The 24,358-nt window shown below is 39.5% G+C and overlaps 1 protein-coding gene across 2 annotated transcripts; it reads left to right on the top strand.

Annotated features, from left to right (window-relative positions):
- The first annotated feature begins 952 nt into the window (after positions 1-952).
- LOC124259140 (transcription factor SUM-1-like) lies at positions 953-22,694 on the top strand. Of its 2 annotated transcripts, XM_046693235.1 has the most exons (3): positions 955-2,260; positions 13,317-13,419; positions 21,521-22,694. In XM_046693235.1, exons 1-3 carry the CDS (start codon positions 1,430-1,432, stop codon positions 21,649-21,651), a joined length of 1,065 nt encoding a protein of 354 aa, XP_046549191.1. In that variant the 5' UTR covers positions 955-1,429; the 3' UTR covers positions 21,652-22,694. The 2 variants fall into 2 exon arrangements, with proteins under 2 accessions (XP_046549192.1, XP_046549191.1); XM_046693236.1 differs by lacking the exon at positions 13,317-13,419 and having other exon boundaries at positions 953-2,260.
- Positions 22,695-24,358: the final 1,664 nt, after the last annotated feature.

The following is a 24,358-nucleotide window of genomic DNA, read 5'->3' as shown; positions in this document are numbered from 1 at the left end:
AATACAACAAAATAAACGTTCAGACCGTTTGGATAAAAACGATAGGTGAACGGAATAGCTTTGTAAGACTGCATGCGTAATTGTATTCTATCAAAACCTTACGCGCAAACTTAAACACAAATCAAACCCATGTAAATAATACTCCACATTAATAAAATAACCAAAAAAATACTTATGATTAATAAAACATATTGAAGTCATTACCAGGAGTCAGTAATACCCAAGACACCAACCTTTCATAAGAGAAACAGAATGCTGATTTAATGGTTTGATGGCACATTAACAATTACAATATCTTTGCAGTAATTATGTCATAAAACAACACGTTTTTCTCACCCAGATGTGCCAGCACCCTTTTCCCACCTCCTAACACTTTCGATGGTTCATAGAGGAGGGTTTTATGCATGCTTTCGTTTTATGTATGATCCGGGCGTCTTTGAAATAGATGGAATATAATTAATCGCTACATGAAACTCGATTACGGTAATAATTTGATCTTTGTGGGGTGGGTCCGTGTGGAGAGGGCTTGGGGACACGAGATGGCAGTCATTTCCACGGTTTTGAACGTTCAGTGATGCAGGGAGCCCTAACTTTTGGGAAAGTAAGTTGTAATTCTCAAAAACACAGACTTTCTCTCCCGATTTCTCCACCGGATGAGATGTGTAATCTGAGCGAGCGTGTAATCACGACTGAAAAAGTAGATTCATGCACGCCATTACTTTGAATATTGGCTGTGGTATCGCTTCCGAGGCAAATTGGGCCTCTTTGGCACATCTGGTAACAGTTTGAGTGGAGGGAAACCTTTCCTTTGCCCTCCTTCCCTGTCTATCGGGAGGGGGACAGGCGTTTGATGTACCGGCCGGCCTATCAGAAGCACTGGGAAGGAAGAATGGGCCCAGCAAGGCATCTCATTGGCTCACACCCCTTCATTAAAACAGATCGGTGAGGCACGTGAATGATACACCTTTGTTTTAGTTGTGTGTGTGTTAGTCTGACTTGTTAGCCAGTGGAGAGATGTACCTCTGACTGTATTGACACATTTGGACACGTTTTGTTTCGAAAAATTCGTGACAGCGCTGGTTCTGGAACCCGTGGGCGTGGTGAATTGATGGAAACATGGTCCCAGAGCCCGAGACTAATTAATGGGTAAACTTTGCCATGTGTGACTTAATTTCACTCTCAGGTTCCAAAGCATCAAAAACTGTATCTCCACGACATATGTAGATATAGGCGTAGCACCTAAAGACTCGTGGTTTGGCTGAGAACTGGTAAGCAAGTGTTGACAGACGGCAGAAGTTTCAGTAGCAGACGACAGTTCCACTCTAGACGTCTGCAATCAGGAGCAGACGGTACGATTAACAGATTAGCAGACGATAGGGATTAATTCGCGGGGAGATTATCGCAGACGGACGGCGATAACAACGTCAGCATGATGATGATGACAGACTATCGTAGCTGCCGCTACGACCACAACGCACCCGTTTTCACCGGACCATCGTTCGGCGGGGCAGACATGTCAGATGCGAGGCAAATCATGGACATATCTTACTCCCATCCTGGGGGTAACCCTGATTATTTTGGACCCCCGAATGGGTCTTATCATCGGTCGTATCCTCGTCAGTATCCTGAAGTTTACGGCTATCATTCTAGTAGTGGGGTGCCCCCGCACTTCTTCAATTCAGGCGGTGACCAAACGGCGGTTGACTATCGGCCTCGGCATCATTCGCAGATGAAGGAGAAGTCGTTTGTGTCGTCAAAGGAAGAGTCAACTGGGGGTGATGATGAACCAAGATCCTGCTCAGGCTCCAAGGAAGACAAGAATGACCTGTTGGACGACAAGGACAGCCCTAGATCTTGCTCCCCCGTTAAAGACGAAACCGGCAGCATGAGCGAAGATCACACCTCCGACGAAGACAACGAACACATCCCCCACGTTCTAGCTCCTGGGTACCATGGACCCAACAGAAGGTGTCTCCTTTGGGCCTGCAAAGCGTGTAAGAAGAAGACGGTGACAATTGACAGACGGAAGGCGGCGACGATGCGGGAACGACGTCGGTTACGGAAAGTGAACGAAGCGTTTGACACTCTTAAAAGACGGACGTGCCCAAATCCGAATCAGAGACTACCAAAAGTTGAAATTCTGAGAAACGCTATAGAATATATTGAAAGTTTAGAGGAACTGCTTCACGGAAGTAGGATACCAAGGGGCGACGACAACTGTAACGACGCCGGATCTTCAAGCAGTGGTTCCGACTACATGGTAAGTTATACGTACACAACAACTACATGGGCTTATGTCCAAATTCTTTATGTCGACATGATGAAACTATACTATGATCACAATAGGTAAGTAATGGGACAGATTGCTACGAATTGTTTTGTTGTAGGATTGGTAATAAATTATAACAGTTGAAACAGATCGTGGACCGCCCACTGTAATGCATTCTCGAGAAAGCTAATTGTAGAATAATTGTTTTAAACGGAAATTTGTATAATAGGCTAATATTTATTCTGTAACATAGGTAATTTTGCACATTGATGACCATTGCATGCGTTACTTGAACATTCGATATCACGAAACCTTTGCTTTAAATGAAAATCGATTTTTCTGGAGCTTTTTTGTCGCGAAAATATCTTTTCAATAGAACAGTTTTTCCATTCCTGAATGACTAATTGGCTAGTTGATGTAGATGGGTGAATTATGTAAAAACGATTGAGTAGAAAAGAAGGATAATTGGGCGTTGACTCCAGCAACTGTGACCAGTGGTGCATTCAATGAACCTTAGAAAAATTAAACCTTTTACAAGTCCTTTGTTTTTTTCTCACGAGAAGTTGTCCCGAGAACAACACTAATTTTGAAGTTCCATTTTCTCCTTGAATTAACACGTGGTGTTATTTGCGAGAGTTATTTTCACTGATGAAATGAGAATACTCGGTAATATATTTTAAATGATAATCGCAACCAGATGTAGAAAGCGAGAGCTTCGTGCTTGGCTCTAATAGTGCAACGTATATTTCCAACGGAATATACTGCTTTTCCCACAACGACGGATTATATAAATGCTGACTGAAGATTTGCTCCAGAAACAAAATTGTGACGTTAATTTAGACCTTTATGTTTGATTTAAGGTGCATGTATCTGAGGTGGGCGTGGCTTGTTTACTTCTTGGACGTAATAAATATTAGGGGGCGCTTTGGAAACATTTAAGCTGAATAAGATATCGTTTGACAAACTACAGACACCTTTAAAATTAACTATATCTCATTGAGATACAGAATGCCAATTTTATGAACTGGATTTGGCTGTTGCCCGATAAGCTCGGCTTCTGTTTCAGCAACGTTGACAGGGAAACATTTTTTGTCGGGTGACTTGAAATCGTGCTTTCCTACAAACCAATTTTGACAGCCTGATCGAAAGATTACCTTCTTTTCAGAAACAGTCATATTTACCGTTTACGTATATTAGACATTTTCGTTTATTACTTCAGTAATTTAGTTGGCGATATTTTGGCTGGAAACATTTGTTAAATGTTGTACTTAAAATAGTTTAAATACGTTAAATATTACAAAACAAGAAAAGCAAATTTATTGTTTCTATGCTTTGTAAAAATGAATGGCAATTTGCACTATATAATTTTTCAATGTTTTTAAAGCGTGTTTCGTTATGGAATATAATTAACAAAGGGACGTTAGAATCGTTCAAATTTCAAATCGTATTAAAATAATTTTACGAATTTAGATTTGCAAAGTGTGTAAATTCAAAAAACCATTACTGTCATTGTGGCATCTCACTTTAAACATCGTTGAAACTATTTTCGAAATCCGACGCGGAAACGTTTAGCAGCCTTATACCGATAATCTCCAATTATCTCACAATCTTGAAAATGGCCACTTAAAAAGTGTCCGTCGTTTAAGGTGAAGTCTGTCAGTTGTGGCTCCGTTGGAAGGAACTTCGGGACACACACATTGAAACCGAGAGAGCTTCTCTTTTCTGCTAGTGGTATAGCCATTTAGAGGGTGATCTCTTATTTGAACTGTCAAAAGTCATTTAGCGAGGTGCTAGTCTTGGAGCGCATGACCCGGGGTTTGCACGTTTTCCTCGTGCGAGATCATGCACGCTTGAGGTAAACAATATGCACTGGCGACGACAGAGGGATTTGATTGACACATCGCCCAATAGCCTGTCAAATGCCATATTAGAAATATGAAGATGAAGCGGTTTTTAGTGTTTAGAATTTTTGAGAAATTATGCGTGACATTTCATCACAGTAATTTGGGCATTCCGGGAAGTTGTGTGTCGAGTCATATCTGGGTTTCCCACACACTAAATATCGGCTTAGATCCAGTTAAGCGGAAAATACTTGTCTAACTTTTCAAAGCAATGTGTCATTTCTGGCGGACAAGTAATATTTCCCATCTGTTTGTTCTTTGAAAATGATAGTTCCTAAACAATAATATTAAAGCAATCAAAGTAAAAATTATTAAATGTTTTTACGTTTTCTTTTTCACACCTTAAATATATATAGTTTTCAAATGGATTTGTTTTTAGTATATACCTCCTTACATGAAGATAATGCTGTATTAACTGTCATTACTTTTTGATATTTTTATTGAAAACAGTACATGTTTGGGCATCTCTAATTCAAAACGTATATAGCGTATATAAATTACTGCATAGCGTTAACATGTTTGATTCCAATCATTTGCTAAAAAAAAAGAAAAAGTACATATTAATGTATGGATATTAACAATGCTCGTGTACACCTCATTCAATACACTTGGTGTATTTTAAATCGACCTGAGTTAGACAGAGTTCAAGGCCAATGTTCAACATTATCTGAAAATCCACGCTAAGCTAGTTATCAGCCCTACGGTAAGACAAGAGGAAAAAAATACCACAAATTATCAAATATTTGCTACTTTTTGTGCAACGTTAAAAAAATACCCGCTGGGGATATATCCAAGTCTAGTGATTGTATCAACAGATTTGAGCTTGTTAAAAACCACAGACCAGGAGTTGACTTCGATTCAGTGACATGCAGCAGTTGACCCGGAACAGCCAGATTTATCAACTCTGTTCGGAAGGATGATTTATAACCAACGCTATAATTACACTTTATTTTTTTCCGGTTTTAACCTCCATTCCGTCAAACTTATCAGGTGCAATACGATTCGAAACATTTCAAAACAGCACCGGATAATCAGTTTTTCAAATGACATTTCTGCTGATTCTCAAAAGACGGAACGTTTCTCACATACTTCAAAACATATTTTCAAATTGAGCAGAACAACGCTGGCATAGTAGAACGACTGGAGTTTAAAGTGGATGCAGTTTTGCCTTGAAAACATCAAATTTCGTTCCATCATTTATCCCAGGTCCAACCGTCAGAGGGAATATGAGCGCATCTGGTCAAGCTATGAACCCGAGGGGAGCCTCAATCAAACCCCTGAATCTCAACAGGGGTCAAAAGGCGCTCGTTTCTTCTTGGATGGGGACACGGTTGCGCGATTAGTTAACACGGTCCTCAGAGAGAGTGAGACGTTATTCAGTCAAGAGCGTCGCAGTCAAATCACATGTACACCAAGAAAGTTTAATAGAGCGTATGTTATATTCAGCCGGTTTGATCGTTAGCGCTGGCAACCCTACGGAGGTACACTGCTTGCGTGGAGAAGTGTCCCTTGGGGTCGGGCAGGGGGGTTGAAGGATTGGGAGGGTTGATTGTTATTCCGGCTTTTGCTTGTATAAAAGACTGCATATAAAGATGGATACTTGTTCACCCTCCTCCACCCCCACCCCACCGGTCGTCATTTCTTGATGAGATGGCTGAAACATCTTTCGACGTCGTGACCACGTTTGAAACATCGCCTACTTAAATCCAAGTGCTCCCACTTCGTGAAGGTGTCATTACTTGCCCACCTCAGCCCTCCACTAACTAGCTGGTTTAGGGAAGTGTTAGGTTACTGTACAAAATAGCCTTCGTGTCTGCTCCTGCAATAACGATCTTTTACTTTGGGGGTTAATGAAATCCCAAGTGAGGGCTACTTTATAGATGAAGGGGTATCAGGTTTTAGTGTCAGGAGCTTCTAGTCAATGGTGCCAGTGTGGTTGGGCAAATCAAAGAAAAGACGATGAAATAAACTATATGTAAATATACACACATTGTAACCACTAGCTTAACTCACAAAGAATCTTATAAAAGAAAATATCTGTATTTACCAAAAACTAAGCAGTTAAGAAAACTGTAATATTTCACCATTCCTCCGAAATTCATGTTAATTATACCATTATGCATTTTGAAATATTTATGCTACATATTAAGTATTATTAATTATGAGCCCAAAGCCCACCTCATATTTGTCAGTTGTTATTCATTGGATACTGACAAGGTGTAGTTTCATACGAAGTAACCGTTATTTTCACATTATTTTCCCAAATGCCAAACCCTCCCCTGCAATGCTAAAGCCCTAAATGAAGCAAGTCTAAATTTCTCCAGGTTCAGGGAATCTCTGGTCACCCTGAATCTCCCAACTCACTGGGTCTCCTTTTCAATTCAAATGGGTGTATTTGTCACTCTAAGAAAATGATATATATTCAGGGACTAAGCGTTAGTCTAATGAAGCAACAGTTGCATTTTACGGGTATATCGCATTGTTACAATATAGTACTTTATGCTTTAGGGAATGTACACTATCTACCGAAACAAATATAATCTGTTCTGTTTATTCGTGCAGTACATGTCAAACGATTTTTGTTGAGTAAAAGAAGAGTGGTTTGCTAAATCATTGTCACCGTTAGAGCATGTATGTATTTCGATGGGACACTACTGCAGACAAGATGCACGATGCTACCCATGCTTCATGTAGTTGTATACATGTGTATGATGTAGCAGCCTTCATATACGTTGTATGCCATATGCAGACAGACGTCTAGGCTCTGAAGTGAAAATATTTTTACCGAAGTAAACTTTTTGAATTATCTTCATAAAATATGACTAAATGAAACCCAGAGAATATTTTTGAAATTTTAATTTTCTAGACTTACTAACTATTATAGACTTGCGTCTAGATATATTTGTTTTAGAGTCCGATTGACAGCCTATTCCATGTGCAGAAACGTCACGCTCCTCATATTATAGAAGGTGACATCCTGAAAGATTTCCCTTTTTGTGTATCACTTCTAAATGCCATTCATGTCATATGCCACTGACGCTAGAAACTTCAGCTGAGTACCGTGTTCTTCGTGCAATGTACACTGTCTTCCACAATTTCTATCGGTAGATGTATATTACAGTCTTTCACATTTTCCTAACGTATATTACATCACATATAAGACTACTAGTACCCCTTTATCAGATAAGCTATTGCATCCCCATGATGAACGATCACCCCAACGTATTTTGGTCCGGTCCTGTCATAATAATGTCGTCATTTTTTTTCCTGCCTCTCCCCGAAAGTAATGTTTCTTAAATCACAAGTTGCAGATTCATTAATATTTTTTGTGTTTATGGAAGTATGTAATTTAGATGAGGTTATGTTCTGGTTGCAATTATTACTATCGCGATTGTAATGGGTTCCGACAAGGACGTGTTCTCTCCCTTATCACAAAGTTCCTATCTCAGTTTATCTCAATACTGTCATACAACTCGTTCAATATGTTTTACTTTCGGTTACAATCTGTCATTATTCCCGTCCCCCTTTTCACCTCAAGTGCACTGAGCAATTATTTATATTAAACTTTGATGCTAATTAACAATGTTTTAATGCCTCAGTAGGCGGCTTCGATAACACGGGGTGAGTAAGGAGCTTTGATAACTCCTTACAGCTTTTGAGATGTTTGTATCTCCCTGATACGACATGAGGAAGCGACGTGTTAGTGAGGTTTGCAGTTTCAGAAGGGGTGCTCAGACTTAGGTCGTTTGGTGTAAATCTGATGCTGGCTGAGATTGAATATAATTGAAAAAACCGTTTATCATTGTTTATGTGTATAGAAATGATAATTGGCAATTTGGATGCCAGAGCTTGAAGCCAGACTGTCGTGATGTAGATATCAGTAATTTGATGCCGTTCTTACATCCGGGTTATCTGTATTTCGTTCACGAAGACTTAATAAAACACTAAAAAGCGATGACAGATCTTACAAAATATTTAACTGAAGATAATTAGAAATGTAAAATAGGTCATTATTGTTTGCACTATACGTTGTGTTTGACCTTCCTGAATGTACAATATGACCTAGGGCTGCCTTTTAGTTATTTACAGCACCCTAAGCGACTATGAAATCAGATGTTATGGTGAACTAGTATAAAGGTATTTTTAGGGAAACGAATACGGGCTAGATATTGTCAGTTACACTTAGAAAACAAAACGTTTCAAACACTTCCTCAAAATATTTCTCGACCATATTGAAATGAGATGTTCCTTACGGATAATGCACTGACACATGCTAAATTATCATTAGTTTCTACAGATTCTGTCAGTGTGTTTGCCATGACCCTCCTAAGCCGGGGACAGATGTACTTTGAAAATTATTCCTCTTCTTCAAAACTGCTACGACACAATAAGCGATCTACAAAATTGGCATTCAGTATGCTTCTAGTTGACATAAGCGGCAAAACTATTTCCATAATTATTACAGATATATGCTAAGGGCAACTGCACGACACGAGCTAAATTTCCGGACAAAAGAAAGTATACACTTGCAATTGAATTTGCCACAAAATATAGAGACATTTTCAAAATATAAAAATGCTGAAAATAGTGGCCGAAACACAATAAACGCAAGGTACAAAAGACCATCGTGATACCCGTTTCAAATATCTTCCAAACACCAAAACTCTAAAGAGACAGGCTATCATGGAAGCTGAGTACATCACCATGGTAATGTCTTTTCATGTTTGTTGCGTTGCCAGCCACCATCACGCGTGGGCGTGTTCTGTCTTTCGTCCTGCAGTTTATTCCATAATTATTTTAGGAATTTGTATGAATTATGGGTGCAACCGGTAGGGCAGGACATGCGTACCCATGTCGTGAACACCTGGTGTCATCAAATAATATTCTTTGGTCCATTCATAAATTTTCAAAACTATAATTCCCTTTACACTTAAGGGTGTTCTTTTGCACTGAAGTTTTACATTGTATGCATTTCTTCAAATAATAATGACACCAGGTGTTCGCGAAAAGAACAGTTGATGGTTATGTGACAAAAGGGTTGCTTGCGGTATGCATGAATGGACAAACACACAACCACACCTTCACAGATACGGTCGATCGTTGTAATATGTGGGCTGTACTTGTTTGTGATGATCCATTTCTCCGGCAACATTTACTCCAAGTGAGCCCAAACTGTTATGGTTGGTTGGGGTATCCAGCCCTATCGTCAAAAATTATATTAATGTTTTTCACCCCTTCTTCTCTATAACGTATGTAGATTATTTCTACGCTGCTTTGAAAAGAGCATTTATGCTTGACTAACGCTTGATGCAAATAGCATTTATGCTTGACTAACGCTTGATGAAAATAGCATTTATGCTTGACTAACGCTTGATGAAAATAGCATTTATGCTTGACTAACGCTTGATGAAAATAGCATTTATGCTTGACTAACTCTTGATGAAAATAGCATTTATGCTTGACTAACGCTTGATGAAAATAGCATTTATGCTTGACTAACGCTTGATGAAAATGAAAATGCTTGACTAACGCTTGATGAAAATAGCATTTATGCTTGACTAACGCTTGATGAAAATAGCATTTATGCTTGACTAACGTTTGATGAAAATAGCATTTATGCTTGACTAACTCTTGATGAAACTAGCATTTATGCTTGACTAACTCTTGATGAAAGTAGCATTTATGCTTGACTAACGCTTGATACAGAAAATCATCCTATTTCCCTTAAAACGGGAAATGATATGAATTTTCTTTTAAGCTCTTGCCGTGGATGTCTATTTTAACTTTTTCTCGTCTTTCAAAACTTATCAACAAGTAATGCTGATGCAATATTTGATAACATATTCATAATTTCTCTCTGAAGATTGAAATATCATGTATCTCAGATGCGGCTTTTTGATAACTGACAGCCTGATCCGGAAACTTCAAGGAGAGATTATGTTGTTTTTGTGTCTTAAAGCGGGTTTCAATATTTAGCATAAAACTTGACGGAACATTTATGTCCATGAATATTTTATATACATATATACATACTTATTTTTACTATAGGAGAAGTTTGGAATGTGCAGATATGTAGATCAGGTTAATATACAGTCATAATACAGTGGTGTTGACAATGAACCAACAAAAAGTTTCGTTTGGTGTGTTAAATCTACAATTTGTAATAATGATAATAATAATAGTAATAATTCAAGTACTACTAGTACAACTACTGCTACTAAAGGTAATACCGATTTAACATCATCATCATTATCATAATGTTCTTTTAGCTAAACAATTTTGAGAGCACCTCAAATGATTGAAAAATGTAAGCCAATATCACAAACGCAAGTTATTTCGTTTTTTTCGTTTTGTCCAATATTTTGACTTTCAGAAAACATAACGCATATCATTTGGATAATTTAAAACATGCCATATTTATCAAGACAATATTGATCTTAGATAAAAAACAAAAAAAGCTATTATTTGGCCCCGTGACACTGAGTAATCGGGTTAATTTTCACATCACAATTGCGGCGACAGGCGTCTGTTAAACGTTCCAAGCACAATGAGTATTACAGGAATTTTTTCTTGTAATTATTTTTACATTCTTCAAGACGAAAAAAATACAGAGATGATAAAGTCAAAACAAATAGCAGAATAAAGTAAAACATCCTAAGCATGATTGATAAACAAGTTGTGAAAGATTGCAGCTGTTGACTCTGATTACAAACTTCATGCGCATAATGGGTTACGTACAACACTGAAACCCATTCCCGTACTGTATTCAGTGGGACTGGTTTGTTTTTGTCTGTGTTTAAAACATGGAAATTCTAGTTTTATCTATTAAAAATTCAATTTGCTGATTTATGGATTATTCAGCTAAATTATGTTGCTTAAATTAAATTAAGTGCGTCGTTATTTGTAATGGTCTCATGTTGGGTAACATATCAGCCTGGGTTTCAACTACCGTTAGGAATATAATTTCAGTAATATTTGTTGACGGGTTGGGGTCTTTAGGGCACGGTGACTCTCAGATTCAGTTATTACGAATACATGGCAACGTTGGTATCAGTGATATCAGGAGAGGTGCAGCGGGGTATAGAGACGCGTTCAAGATTACCGCACTTATATAACAAAGTGCTTGCACCAGCGTGTGTGCATATGCGTGTGTGTGTCTGTGTGCTTGGTTCGGGCTATTACCAGTTTTATGAGTTGGCACACAGAGGTACCATGCCGTAGTTTAATATGGGTATCCAGTGAGTGAGTGAGTGACTAAGTTTAGTTTTACGCCAAGTTTAGCAATATTCCAGCAATATCACTGCGGGGGACACCAGAAATGGCTATCTACCTGAGGCAGAGTATACCGCCTCCGAGCTGATCATTCTGTGTTTTATCCCCTAAATGCTGAGAGGGCAGGGCAACAATAAGTACCATATCCAATATGTACCATGCAATATTTTAGCATGACGCTAACTGGGTTCGACCTTTACCTGAATTGACAATGTGTGAAGCCCATTTCTGGTGTCCCTCACCCAGATATTGCTGGAATATTGCTAAAAACGACGTAAAAAAAATACTCACTCACTCTTAGGACCAGAATAACCAATAGACCAATTCTATCCCCAAAATGGTTATTATCAAACCATACACGTGACTGTCTATGAAGTTAGAAAAGCAGAGTAACCTTGCACGAAAGGTCACCAAAAACAAAAGATGTAATTGCCATCTGGCCACTTTCTGGCCACCGTTACCAGTACTCTGTCCTTGAAGAATGTCTTCCAGAGAATTTCTAGTTGGCATCGGTTTCGATTTTGCATACCTGTGAATGAAACAAATTTCCAAGTCTCCTGTATTGATGCCGTGTTTGATGTTAAGTGTGCATGGCCAGTTCAAGTAAACATTAACATTCGGTTGATTGTGACCTATTGAAGTAGGTCGGTCGGTTGTACACCAAGCCACGCTCTTCATCCACATGAATTATACCACGTCATTTCTTGCAATGGTTAAGCAGGTTGTATGTATAAAGATCTATTGTTAACTGCAAAAAGGAAACAACAAAACAATCAGACAATTCGGGTTATAGGAAGGTAAATAAATAATGGACTTAATCACAGAGTCAGCATGGTGCCAGATTAGCTGGGCTCAAGAACAAAACATGCTGCGTTGGGCAATGGGTCACCGGTTGAAAGTTCGGACAACGGCTAACTTGATCTTGTTGTCCATAGTGATGTTGAGCTGACCACAACATGGAATCTTATTAACCACATTCAGTGGTCAGATTACCACGTACTGGTCAGCGGTGTGGGAAGTAGTATCTGCTGAGAGGTCATTTATAACCCTCATGCTCTTGTGAGATATGCTGGCCTTTGATCTGATAGTCTTGAATGGTAGGGTGTTAGTATAGTTATGTGGGTCACAGTTGACTTGAATTTCTTAAATTGTTTCTAGTGTCTTCTTGATAACGATTGTGGTGATGAACGCGGCATACAGCGCTGAATTCAACACAACACTGAATCCTGTATCTCATGTTACACTGAATCTCCGTGCAATGTGAATCTAACAGAACACTGAATAACCTCGTACAATGTCAATTAGTCTGTTATACAGAAACAAATATACTGTAACCAATGCAGCCCCTGCAAGTCAAGATTGTGTGGCAAGTCTAGATTACCCCAGTTTCTGAAAATGTCTCTGGGCTCCTACATATTGGATTTTATTTTAATTTGGAAATTGTTTTTTTTCTGTATAATATGTTTTTTCAGAGACTAGCAGTTAATCTAAATGTCAACCAGTCTGTGTATTTATCTAAATTGTGGGTCAAAAGAAATCAAACACCCGTGTTTAACTGTTGCTAAACCGTAAACAACCAAGAAATTGTCATTAAGTGATGATGTATTTGATACGGATATCATAGGCGATATTGCATGATATCAATGAATATCTAGCAACAGGTGACGTGCACTTGACGTCTTAAGGTAAAATCCAGTTTTCAAGTGTACACTTTCTTTTGTTGATTATTTCGGAAGATTATTTTATTGATGGAAAATTGCGTTAAACAACAAACAAACAATGTGTCCCAAAACTTAAACTTCACATTTTTCCTTATTTCAGGATGCACATCCCCTATATAACATATCCTTAAAATATTTCGTCCCTTATTTTAGACCGTTCACAGTCCGCAGTACTACGACAAACTACACCACATCCCCAACAACGGTGGCGGTGGCGGAGGCGGGGACATGGGCGGCAGTTATAACCATGGCAACAGTAAGTGACCGTTCTCTATTTTATGTTAAGGTTTTACAACGCTTTTAGCAATATTCCAGCGATATGACTGTGACACCAGAAATGGGCTCGACACATTGAGCCCTAGTCTATCTCACAGTCCCTGAACCACATTATTTCCCCTTCCACCCAGCCCTCCCTGCAATGCTAAAGCTGTAAATGAAGCAAGTCTAGATTCCCTCAGGTTAAGGCTGAATCTCCCAACTTACTGGGGTCCTTTTCAATATAAATGGGTTTATTTGTTACTATCACTATTATATATATTCAGGGGCAAAGCGTTGTCTAATTGAGCCCATGTGGGGAATCGAACCCGGTCCTTTGGCGTGACTAGCGAACGCTCTGACCACTTACCTACCCCACACTCTCTAAAAAATACAAAAATACCATGCAAAATTTCCACATGTGACATATATTCACACGACCTTCCGTGTCTAGACAGTAAAAACATTTTCATTCTAATACAGAAAACAGTAATTTTTCAGTCGACTTGGGACGTCACTAAAACCGTTAATTTGTTCACGGAGATCCCGTGTTGAACCATGCTGGGTAGACAATGTCTTTAACCCGCTGTACGGCTGACGGACAATGCGCCCAGACAAGGGGTTGAGTTACAACGACAACAGCAGACACCAACGTTTATTGTTTCCCCGTACGACGACACGTGCGTGGGAAGCCCATTAAGCTGTTTAATACAATCCAGGGTGGTATGTAGATTATCTTGCATCAATTTGATGGCACAATCTACAAAACCCCAGGTCCTATGGGGGTTCGAGTCGTACTTTTCCACTTGGCTAACATGCAATTATTTTGTGTTGGTCGTTCCGAATCTGGTACGGTCCTTACACAGGAGAGAATTCATGCGTCGCGTCGCCTAACTGGAACTGAGGCGGAACTATGTATACTGAGTATATGACTGGTTGCCCGGGGTGCTGGAGACGGGTGGGGGTGAAGTTGCAGTGCTGGTGGAGGTGATTGTGTAGACGACGTTGGGGGGTCGGTTCTGGAATTATCATAACATGACAATATGCCATAGATACTGATTTTAAATTAGTCCCATTGGTGAGGTTTGGGGATGTAGTTAAGTACAGCGAAATTTCATATTCCCTGGTAACCTAGCGACTGGGGCTTATACGTGTGTGGGGAATTCACAAATCGTTATATCCATCTTGTATTGTGGGTGTCTTCATCTGTACGTCTTGAAGCAATTACATTTTTTTTGCTTCTTAAAAAGATCTTGTTTTTCAACACCTCCCGTCCCTTTTGACGAAATGTTCGTGATATTTTTTGGTTCGCGCATATACCTTTTTCATGATCGCTGTCATGTTGCTTTTCTCGATGTATCAAAAAGATGTTCTTGTTATTTCGTTCGTACTGTTCTAGTATAAAGGGAACAGTGTTGTAAGAATGTGTGACCCTGCTGAGATTCTGGGTCCCCGTTACCTCACGCTAAGAGTCGGCTAAAGTGGGTATCGGGTGGTCGAACTTGGTGTGACTTGGTGATTGTGTGTCATCGGATGTTGAAGAGATTGTCATCGACAGAATTAGATTCGTTAAATATTCCTGAAAAATCTGGAATATTAAACTTTGTGAGTTTATGTCAGCACTTTTGACGACCGCTTGCAATAAGCGAATCTGTACCAGGGTTGATGTTATGAGCAATATCAAGCATGTGGTCGATTAACGATGCCCCTGTCACCGATCCTGACCACCCATTCATTCTGGTCTTCGGACGCCGAAGAACCGGGTTCGATTCCTCACATGGGTACAATGTGTGAAGCCCATTTCTGGTATAGACCGTCACGATTTTGCTGAAATATTGCTAAAAACGGCGTAAAACTACACTCACTCACTTTGGTCAGGCCCGGCATAGATTACCGGGAACCAGTTCCATCCGGAAGGAATATCACAGCCAGGTGACCCTTGACCAATGCCCGAGATAATCCGCTGTATGTTAGAGGGTGGTCTTTGTCAACAGGAAGTCTTAACAGACACAAAGTGATACAAAACAAACCTAAATCACTTGCAGACATCTTCTCTCGGCCCATATCCCATTCCCTGTCTCAGACCATCTTGACTTTCATAACACACACGCCATTCGCCTCCAATTGTCTTACAAACAGACAAGGCATGACGAAATAACATTATATGTGGTAAATGTATTTACCAGGTTTTGTATGGGAGGCTGGGTAGAAACACAACATGCTAGTAAATCTTTTCTCGCCCGTGTCATGCGTGTGTTGTCCATACGCTGTGTCAACAAATCAAATTACGTTCGCTTTAGTCATTGGCTGGAATCAGTACTGACGTCACGTGACAATTCACTTTTATCGCCGGGAGGGCTCGAAACGGTTTTGGCATACCGCCTAACATCTGTGTTATAGTGCGATACCAGTTGCGTTTGGACAGCTTTGTACAGTGTAAATGTTTGAACAATTTTGAAATCCTTTAATCGAAAGGATATGTTATGTCGATTTTATTCTCGATATTGCTTAGGGACCGTTCAAAATTTATGGCATGGGAAGGGAAGGGTGGTGAGGGTGATGATGATTTTTATGGAGTTGCATGTACTACGTGACGATGTGAATGACCCCCTAAAATGTATGTACAAAGTAACTGACCCCACCCTCTCCCACCCCCATTGTGTGTCATGTACAAAATCAATGACGCCTCCCCCAACATATGTGCACAAAATTGATGACCCCTACCTCCCCAGAACAAAATGGGTGACCCCCATTTAAATCATCACCACCCCCACCCCCACAGCCATAAATTATGAACGGTGCCTCAGATGATGCATTTTGTAAATGTGGTTCATATAAGAGTCACTGAGCGAGGATTATGCAGATGTCACCGTTATAATTCAAATGCTAGCAAACCTGTAAAGTGACAATAGGCAAATTTAAAACCCTTTCAACTTTCTCCAAGAAGAACATTCTATTGTTTTTGTGCCTTAAGTTTCCAAGTTCAACCTTTTGACCTTTCAAAACGCGCACGTGAAACGCGTGTCAAATTTTCTGAGAAAATACATATCAGCAACAACCCATCTCGAATATTGACTGGCGGTATTTATTGATTTTGAGTACAAATACTAATACAAATAGTGGCATCGCTATGTTCACAGCGCCCCGAGTTATCACAACATCGCATCTCCATTCCGCACCCGACTCCCCTGCTTTATTAGCCAGTAAGAGCTCCTCGCACCGACGTCCCATCCCCCTGCTACAAAAACCACACCGCTTCTTGCGATAGATTGTTTATTTTACTCCAAACGTTGCCATGGATAATTTCACGTAAAAATAACGTAACTTCCCTTTAATGTGAAGAAAAATAAAGTACACAAACATCTATGTTATGGCGTGATGGCTTAAAGCTCGCATGTGTACAAACAGCACGGCTTATTTCAAGTTATAGACGTGCTGATGATAAACAAACTGTATTAAAGTAGAAATAGATTCCCAACTCCGCGTGAAGAGAGAACGAGGCTAGTGGCTCGTTCAGACACAACACTGCACGTGCTGCACGAGCTTCTCGAGCTAACGGAGCTATGTTGCGATGGCGTGTTTGATTGTTGGTGCGCTTAAAATAAACCTGTCATCAATGTTGTAAGTTGCAAAACTACAAACTGTTGAATGAACACTGGCTGTTTTCCTGTACAGCTATTAGATGACAGAATTCCTCAGTTAAGCGATTGTCGTGAAAATAGAAAACCGATCAGCGAATTTTAAGCAACATCAGTGTGTCCACAAATCACCATCATTTAGTGATTAAAATACTGATTCAGGGAACCCGTGAAGATCCGAGTTAGAAATGGTCTTCAGTTACCCATGCTTGTAGTATGACCCGACTAACGGGATCGGATGGCCAGGCTCGCTAACTTGGTTGACATATGTCATCGAATCATAGCTGCATAGATTGATGCTTAATATGCTTTGATCACTGGATTGTCTGGTCCAGATTTGATTGCTTTACGCCGCTTTTGGCAATATTCCAGCAATATCACGGCAGGGGACACCAGAAATGGGCTTCACACATTGTACCCTAATGGAATCGAACCCGGATCTTCGGCGTGACGAGCGAACGCTTTAACCACTACCCAACCGCCTTCGATATTATTGAAACATGCATAATATATTTCTAATCTACATATCTGCTTGAAATTTTTATAATTAGTATTTATGCTTTAAATAACGATAACCGCATTTGCTCTACCTGTTGTTACTAGTTTATTGTCAATTAAAAGCTAACGACATAAACGTAGAAACACTGTAGGTCTGGTCTACAAGCATACACACCACAAACTGTAACATGCTTCTATAAATAAGCTTAATGCAGAGTAAATCCCCACTATCTTCAGTTTGAGATACGCTGCAGACCAACTACATAATTATCGTTTATAGTTAGCTCGTAAATCTCTTTATCTTGATACTGCGAAGAAAACTTCAAACACGGTTACTTTACACCTTACTAGTATAGGGCGAACGGGGGAGGCACCGGTTTGGCTACATGTGTACCTGTGAGGAGTTTTCGTTCTACACGATTAGGGAGGCCTATTTGGTTGTGGTTACCAGAGCAAGGCTTCTGGTACATTTTACGGATTTTGTGAGGCTGGTTTAAGTGTGTGGGGGAGGATGAGTGAAAATGTAGGGGGCGTTAGAGTGCGTACAAGTAGTGAGAATGGTTTTGTTTTAGAAGTCAGTTTATCTTTGGATCTTTTTAATAATTTATCCAGATTACACGTTTAAGTGTATTGGTTTTGCGGTTTAAATTCGTTTGGGGATTCAAACCCAGACCAGGGCTACCCTTTCCACCACCACACTGTCCTTGTTAGTAACCGTTTTCATTCCATCTGTCTGTTAAGTCGTCATGGGTTAAAAAAATGAAATTATTGTGTGATATTGAAACAATGTCTCGAATTTCAGATAGTCGAACAAGTGATTCAGGACTTCGAGTAGTCGAAATGATTTCACTGGGAGAGCAGCTAAACTCTGTTTTGGATAACAAACACATGATATTTTTAACATTCTGCATATCAATAAAACGATTTATGCTTTACTAAAATCTTGGGACAGTTTCTTATGAATAAATACTTTTCGGAACAGGTTGGAGACTTTTAAACAAATGATAGTTTGATAGATATAACTGATGGTACGTCTGGCATTAAGGATCGATATCCATGTGTCACAACATTGTACATTCTGAACGAAGGTGCAACTTACATGGTATAATTTCACGTAGATCTTGGTGAGATAGAAATCACATTTGTAAATAGATCATACTGTACCTGCAGCTTCCGGAACTAACCTAATTGCCCAATGTGACAAATACAAACATGACACCCCACTCTTCCTGTGAGTACAGCTTCAATGGTGGATGGAGAGACTGGGCTGTAACTGTAGGAAGCATCCTGGGTGGGTGGGTCCCAGGACGGACGCAGTTTCATTCCTGGAATCCTTGTTAAAGAGTATGGGTCGTGCAGAGTGCCTCATTTTCACTCCTCTCCAGGGTGTCGTTGTACAAAACAACCTCAGCGCTAAGACTACCTTAAGTCTGTGTCAAGGTATGGGAGTTACGGTCACGTTTGCGCTAAGATCGCTTTGTACAACGGCACCCTGGATTGTACATTGATTCTGACCTAATCTTCTGACAAAGGATTACTGCTCAAACGCCATTTCAAATGTGTTTATCAGTGTCTGTATGTTAGGTCGGTATGTACTGATATACACATGCACATTTCCCCCCGGAAAAGTGTAATGCGATTTGATAATTATTTTCATCTTCAAAAACTGTTTCACATTGGTATACACGTAGGACAGGTTCTCTGGATAATTCACCAACAAAACCTCAGACCCATTGGTAGCAACAGCATTAATGATCTAGATACTTTTATATTGTGTATTATAATTTGATAAGCATATATAACATTTTAATTTCAAACCCACATTCTTCACACCTCACCTGCATATATATGTGCACAAACACACAGTCTGTCTCACAGGAACCACATTATTCTACACTCTGCAGTGCTAAAGCCCCTAAATAAAGCAAACAAGACTATGTTCATGCTTGTTTGTTACTGCATGGCCAGAGACTTACTAATGGTAGACTTTTTATCACTATGTTCAAGCGGTCTGTGGCCAGGTTGCTTCATCTAAGCGGTCTTCATCATTCCGGTCCCCACCCCTGTATCAGTAGCTGTTGGACTAAATATACTTACAGATACATATTTGTGTATACAGTAATCTTTGTGGTGTGATGGCCTCTTTAATTATGTCTGCGGTAGGTAATGTGTTGACATTGATGCTAGATACACACATATATATCGTTGTTGGTACTGACATAATCATTTGGTAAAACGTTATGAATGTCAAATGATATATGTACGATCTGCGAAATGTATTGTATATGGTATGAGAGGACATAACGTATGTATGTATGTATGTATGTATGTATGTATGTATGTATGTATGTATGTATGTATGTATGTATGTATGTATGTATGTATGTATGTATGTATGTATGTATGTCTGTGTGTGTGTATGTATGTATGTATGTATATATGTCTCTGTGTGTGTGTGTGTGTGTATGTATGTATGTGTGTGTGTGTATGTATGTCTGTCTGTGTGTGTCTGTGTTCTGTGCATGCATGCATCATGCATATGTATGTATGTATGCATGCATGCATCCATGTATGTATGTATGTAATACAAAGTCATTCATTTTGCCCATCAGCATATTTGGGGTGGGTGGATGGGGATGGATTGGCGGGTGGGTGGATGGATGGATGAACTTCGGATGCATTCACCGCAGCAATTGGTAGGAAAAGCTGAAATATTTGGTGTGTTATGGAACCGCAGTTATGCATAAACACCCTCCTTGGGGATTGTAGATAAACGGGACTGTGTTCAGAATTATTCCGAGATCTCCGATGCGAAAATTCAAACTTGAAACCCCTAACCTGCTTTGGAGGCTTATAGCAAACCGCAGCTACACGCGACAACACATTGTGTATTGCGACGACACTGCGGTAATATCTTATATGACTCCCTGAGTAACTAACTCAGCTTCATTCATGCACACCATTAGACCAAATGTTAGAAAATGCAGATTTCACTCATACGGACAACGACTGGTGTGAAGACATGTATGATTCTCATTATAACCCGTAGTGTGAAATTACCGTGTCTTGAAAATCACTTGGCTTTGACTGAATGGTTGTCTTTACAAATAGAATACCACGTGCTCCCCTCGTGAGTAAATAAACCCCGACTCCTTACAGAATACGCCAAGACTTTTCTTATATGTACGTCCTCTGGGAACAAATGAAAATGTTCAAACGTTTGTTTGGTAAACACGTTAGGTTTTTGTCTTTCCATATCCTGAGACGATTGTGAGTATTGGGAAATAAATTTTACATTCAGTTGAACATCGTTGTTGCGAACTTCGCAATCTCGACTCACCATAGAGATACTTATATATTTGAGAAAGAATAATGGCTGTCGTTGCGTGACGTCTGAGGTATAACTTGATTTATAGTTAATTTACACTGCCACAGTTAAGCTGAAGTCACGATGAAATTATTGTTAATATATCTTTTCAAAACGTCCTTTTGTATTATAGACCATCCCTGTTTCTAATAATTCTTGTGATGTAATTAGTTAGTGTAAATATCTTCGGAGAGGGGTTTGAAAGAATTGATCCCCATGTTTTACATAGTCTGTCCCATAGTCCCTGGGAGCCACATTATTTTTACATAGTCTACTGCCTAGCCCTCTCTGTAATGCTAAAGCTCTAAATGATGTAGGTCTAGATTCCATCAGGTTCTTAATTTCCTATCTGACTGGGGCTCCTTTTCAGTTTAAATGGGTATATTTGTTACTATCAGAATTATATATATTACATAGAATTATATTCATTCAGAGACTAAGCCTTACACTGATGTTAGATATTGGTGTTTGGTACACTGATATACAATTCTAATCAATAGCTAGTATATTTTGATATTTTTTAAATTCATATTTCGTAATCTATGTCGGATTAATTTGGATATGATTATTTTGGACTGACCAATGTGTTTTTCTTTCAGACTATGATCAAGTTCAATCCAGCGGGGGCGTGTCCAGTCTCGATTGTTTGTCCCTCATTGTTGAAAGCATCTCACCCAATAAACAAGCCTCCGTCATCTCCAACATGGCCGCCTCAGACAGGCCGTTATGAAACGCCAAAGAAGGTGTAAAGCGTCACGTGACGTAACGATATGTGACGTCTGACGTAAACAATGTTGGAATACCATACCAAGCTCAACTTCGTGATGGCGTTCCTTTAACTGAATGGTGCTAATCATTAAACAATAAAGTGGCGTTATCAACGTCGGTCGACGTCAGTAAAACACCGTATGGTTTGTCGACGTCACACCGAGTGTCAGTAAGTACAAGGAATCTTCCTTAACAAAGATTAAAGCGACATCATGAACGTCGGTGGACGTCATTGATTAACAGAAAATACGACAATACTGCGGAGACGTTAACGTTAGTCGACGTCACGGAGAGTCGTAGCGTTCTTCCTCACAAAGTGTTCTTTCACTACCATTACAACCAGTGATATTTGCATATGACGCCGTGCACGAAGACGTCGTGAGGATGCCATTCACGGACTGATGACGTCTTCGGCAGATATGTGACAACGAACAGTGTCAATTTGAATGTGTCTGAACTGTTACAGTGACACGTATTGTACATAGAACCAATATTGGTGGCACCACAGTGCCAGAAACCAATATCAAACCGCACCTGGATCTAATGTGCGTCTGTAATAGTGTTTGTTTATATGCTTTTTACCTGGAGTCAAAACTATCTTAACATTTCGGTATCATTTTTATAAGTATAAATGTCAAGTTTGTCATGCTTATGTTTTTTTAAACTACATGGTTTTATTTATTTGTTCATATTGTTAATCGATTCAATCGATTTTAGATCTTAGAGTTATAATTTAATGCCACTCGCACAACACGTTATGCAAAGCAGTTTTAGTTAGAGAGAAAGAAATATAACGATATTGATAAGCACGTTGCCTTTTCAGCGAAATAGTTTTCAATGCGCATGCGTACATTGTAACTTCCTGTGGAACAACTGGATATGTATATAACGGTGACCAGGTAGCACTAGATCTCGCGAGATGTGCAACGAATATTACAACCTCGCACAATTTAAATCATGTGTAATATTTTTTAAGTCAAATGTAATAAACAATGTGAAACGAAAGTGAGGCTTGTGTTTGATGTTTAAACAGCTGTGGCATAGTGCGGCAGGATCAGTGACCGGCTGTGACAGCTGCACTTGCGATGACCTTTGTATTTGCAATGTTTCTAAATTCGTTTAAAATCGAAATATTTTTGTTGATTAAGTACCTACACAGTCAGGATCAACCGCAGCTCTTCAGTTGTACCACACAACCATGATCCATGAGTGTACAACACTGATTGGTTGAAAAATCAAGTTTCACCTGATGAATTGAAAATATGTTCCTAATCGCCATTTTCCTGATAATACAGAAGTTGTCATCCATACATTTTCACATTTTATGTTTATAACTTCTAAATACCTTTCAAAGACTTTATTGATTGATCAATATTAACAGACGAGGTAGGTGCCTTGTGACATTATTGGTCGAGTTGAAATATTTCTTCAATAAATATGTTTTTCTTAAATGTCACCATTGCGAGACATCACCTATTGTGACACACAAACGCAAGATAGTTACATATATATTGTACAAGAAAATATAAATGCGAATAGAATTAATTCTTCACTTCATATCCTGACATATGCTGTTCTTTCTTATAACACTTATATTCATTTGAGGAGCGGTGGGGTAGCCTAGAGGTTAAAGCGCTCGCTCTTCGCGCCGAAGACCCGGGTTCGATTCCCCACATGGGTACAATGCGTGAAGCCCATTTTTGGTGGTTGCTGGAATATTGCTAAAATCGGTGTAAGAATAAACTCACTCACTATATTCATTGGAGCAAATGTTTCCATCGGTACCCTGACTTACATATTTACAGGAACCAAGGTAAATTCCATTTGAAAACTGAACGTTGTGTTTAGTTGGACTGACTGACTGAGTTTAGTTTTACGCCGCTGTTAGCAATATTCCAGCAATATCACGGCGGGGGACACCAGAAATGGGCTTCACACATTGTGCCCATGTGGGGAATCGAACCCGGGTCTTCGGCGTGACGAGCCAACGCTTTAACCACTAGGCTACCCCACCGCCCCGGTGTTTAGTTGGATATGTTTGAATGTATGTAATTAAGTGTAACCGCAGTTTGGTGGCGCCCATGTTAATCAAAGTTACAACATTAAAGAACCCAGCCGAGCTTTTAAAACGTTTTATGGCAGACATGTGGGGGGCATTTTCAAATTTAAAGCATCAGTTACCAAAACAGTCCGATATAATTCCCTATGTCGTCTTGTACAATTGTGTTACCATGGTATCTCAGGGGAACAACTGACTTGCCGATGCCTATTGCCTATAAGGGTACCACCGTTGCGGCAGGATACGCTCACGTTTTTGCGAACACCTGATCTCATCACCAGTGCCAGTGATTCTGAAAGACACCAAAACGATATAGTCAGAATCGTAAAATATTATAGTTTTCTTTTTGCTTTTGGAAAATTAGAACATCTTAAATATTGATGGCAATATTAACTCACTCATTCACTCAAAAAAGCCCTCGTGTACCTGTGACGCCACCTAGTCCAGTGTACTACGGTTATAACGAACTCAAAGTGACCACTTATTTTTAGTTCGTAATATCGAGAGTTCGTTACACACATTTCGACTAAACTATTCTGCAAGTGGCCGGGACTAGAGTACAGTCCGTTATATCCGTCAGTTCGTTATATCCGTCAGTCCGTTATATCCG

This window comes from Haliotis rubra, unplaced genomic scaffold (assembly GCF_003918875.1).
Source record: "Haliotis rubra isolate DU_JTF1 unplaced genomic scaffold, ASM391887v1 Scf71, whole genome shotgun sequence".
Taxonomy (NCBI): domain Eukaryota; kingdom Metazoa; phylum Mollusca; class Gastropoda; order Lepetellida; family Haliotidae; genus Haliotis; species Haliotis rubra.
This window is presented reverse-complemented; position numbering and strand designations above follow the sequence as displayed.